This window comes from Argentina silus, assembly GCF_951799395.1.
Source record: "Argentina silus genome assembly, chromosome: 20".
NCBI classification, from domain to species: domain Eukaryota; kingdom Metazoa; phylum Chordata; class Actinopteri; order Argentiniformes; family Argentinidae; genus Argentina; species Argentina silus.
The window spans coordinates 12,222,644-12,225,862 of record NC_139674.1 but is presented as its reverse complement, the minus strand read 5'-3'; the positions used below and the strand labels follow the sequence as shown (position 1 = coordinate 12,225,862).

The following is a 3,219-nucleotide window of genomic DNA, read 5'->3' as shown; positions in this document are numbered from 1 at the left end:
GCACACACACACACACACACACACACACATTTTGCCAGAGGCTGATACGTCCGCTAATGCTTATGATGCTCATTTAAGAATTTGAACTCCAAAATACCTAATCTGAACGTCTGTCTTTAAAATCATAAGAGAGGGTCACATGCATGTCCCTGAACACATGCACAAGGTCAATCAGATCTAAATCCTATAGTTCCATGCCTGGAGGCTGCAGCAATTTAAATGTCATGACGCATCAGTGTGCCTTTAACAAATGTCAATATGCCTCGATCCTGCTCTTATGATATAGCCTTCCAGCATTTTCTGTCACGTCACATTTACTGCTTTTCCCTTCGGTTTGTCTTTTTTTTTTATGATATACCAGGATTTTATCGTCACGGCATACTCATTGCTTCTCCCTTCTGTTTGTGTTTTATTACAGGTGGAAATGGAGTGGCTTGACGATGCTGGAAGCTAGTAACTACAGCAAGTGATGAAGTGATCCATCTTGTAAAAGAAAGCAAGCAGAGCGTTAATGGATGTGTATGTGTTTAGCAGGACCATACAGTAGCTCCCTGAGGTATATGTTCATCTATTCGGGCCTGCGTGACTGCAGCCTTGACCCCAACAGCTACACCCCAGGAGGGTAAATTGAGCGTTTGGTCATTGCATTCATCCAAGGACGCCACCACAGCGAGACTTAACCCCCCAGGGATCCCCCACCGGAGTGGGGGGGAACGTAGGGTAGTCAATCGCCACGGCAACAAAAGCAAATGATTCATTATTTCTGAAGTTGAGCGGCTCAGACCACTTAAATCTACAAGAAACAATTACTTAACAGGAGGGAATCGGGCCAATATGAAGGAGGTGTCGTTTGTGGATCGTTTCTTAGTGGGGCTGGCCATGGCAGCCTTTGTTCTGGGTTCGGAGGAGAGGGTTGATTGCCCTCAGCTGTGTGTGTGTGAGATCAGACCCTGGTTCTCACCCAGCTCTGTGTACATGGAGGCCCCTACAGTTGACTGTAATGACTTGGGACTTTTCACTCTGCCCGGCAGATTACCTGCGGACACACAAGTACTATTGCTACAGACCAACAACATTGCAAAGGCGGACAAACCCTTGGATTACTTGGCCAACCTCACAGAGATTGACATGTCGCAAAACAACTTTTCCTCCATGAGTGACATCCGTCTGGGCCGCCTCCCCCAGCTCCTGTCCCTGCACATGGAGGAGAACTGGGTCCGCGACCTCCCTGACAGCTGCCTAGCGGATCTGGCTAACCTCCAGGAGCTCTACATGAACCACAACCTCATCTCCTCCATCTCTCCCGCAGCCTTCCAGGGCCTACGCAGCCTTCTCCGTCTCCACCTCAACTCCAACAAGCTCCAGGTCATCAACAGAGAATGGTTCGAGGCCATGCCTAACCTGGAGATACTCATGATCGGGGAGAATCCGGTGGTGTCTATTCAGGATATGAACTTTAAACCCCTCCGTAACCTCCGCAGCCTCGTTCTAACCAGGATGAACCTGACGCAGCTCGCTGACGACGCCCTAGTCGGTCTTGACAACTTAGAGAGCATCTCGTTCTATGATAACACTTTCCCCGAGGTTCCCCATGCCGCTCTGAGGAACGTCAAGAACCTCAAGTTTTTGGATCTTAATAAGAACCCCATCGGAAGGATACAACGAGGGGACTTTCTTGACATGTTTCACCTCAAAGAACTGGGCATAAACAGCATGCCTGAGCTAGTGTCTATTGACAGCTTTGCCCTCAACAACCTCCCAGAACTTACCAAGATCGAGGCCACCAACAACCCTAAACTCTCCTACATCCACCCTAATGCGTTCTACAAGCTGCCCAGAATGGAGACCCTCATGTTGAACGGGAATGCCCTCAGTGCCCTCCACAGGATTACCGTCGAGTCCCTCCCTAATCTGAGGGAGGTTAGCATGCACAGCAACCCCATCCGATGTGATTGCGTGGTGCGCTGGATGAATATGAACAAGACCAACATACGCTTCATGGAGCCCGACTCGCTGTTCTGTGTGGAACCTCCCGAGTACGAGGGTCAGCATGTCCGACAGGTCCATTTCAGAGAGATGATGGAGATATGCCTGCCACTCATCTCTCCAGATAGCATGCCCGGACATGTCAGCACCAACAACGGGAGCTCTCTGTCACTCCACTGCCGGGCCTTTGCTGAACCCGAACCAGAAATCTATTGGATCACCCCTTCCGGTACCAGGGTTCTACCCAATACTGTATCTGATAAATACTACATGCACCCCGAAGGGACCTTTGACATCTATGATATTACAGAGAACGAAGCTGGGCTGTATACATGTGTGGCCCACAATTTGGTCGGCGCAGACCTCAAGTCAGTCTCCGTGGAGGTGAACGGATACTTTCCCCAACCGACCAACGGGTCTCTGAACGTCAACATCCAATCAGTGGAGAGCAACTCGGTCCTCGTATCCTGGAAGGCCTCCCATGGCAGCATGACGCCTAACATCAAATGGTACACGGCGTCTGAGGCCAAACACCCGACCATGGCGTTCACCGCCCGGGTCCCGTCCGATGTGAAGGTGTACAACCTCACACATCTGAGCCCGGCCACCGAGTACAAAGTGTGTGTGGATGTCCGTAGCATCCACTACAAACACGACACCAAATGTGTCAATGTCACCACCAAGGGATTAGAGCTGGCGGCCACGGCCAAGGACAGGGAGAAGTGGGACGCGGCGGTAATCGCTGTCTTCGGGGTGCTTCTGGCTGTGATTTCAGTGGCCTGCCTGCTTATTTATGTGTCTCTGAGGAACCACCACCTTTATGGGGATTTAAGGAAATGCCACTCCAAAGCACCGCTGACACCGGAGGCAGCTACCGCTGGTGGCCTGTACTCTTCTCCTTTTACGAGGCTGTGGGTCTCGGGGAAAGGACTGCCAGCCGCGGTGGAAGTGAGAGCCACAGTCATAAATGTATCTGACAATGCCTTTTAAGAAGTAAAGCCCCTCTGTGGAGCTCCGACCCACACGAACCGCAGAGAAGTGCAGAGAATGGACAACGCTATCAAAAAGGGGAAAAACCAGCAGTACTGTTTAAAATGCGTATCCTTTTTGCCTTGGTGGACTCTGGATGACATTCTGGATAAAACATATACTACAGGACTATCATTGAACTGAGGGGAATAAACAGGTTGTGATAGACTACCACCACCACGCGACACTCTCTCCCAGTCAACC

At 50.6% G+C, this 3,219-nt stretch overlaps 1 protein-coding gene across 1 annotated transcript; it reads left to right on the top strand.

The window, feature by feature from the left end:
* Nucleotides 1–834: 834 nt before the first annotated feature.
* lrrn3b (leucine rich repeat neuronal 3b) lies at nucleotides 835–2,976 on the top strand (the record flags this gene model as incomplete). The annotated part of the gene is made up of 1 exon (XM_083691808.1): nucleotides 835–2,976. One exon carries the CDS (start codon nucleotides 835–837, stop codon nucleotides 2,974–2,976), a length of 2,142 nt encoding a protein of 713 aa, XP_083547934.1.
* Between the last annotated feature and the right edge of the window lie 243 nt (nucleotides 2,977–3,219).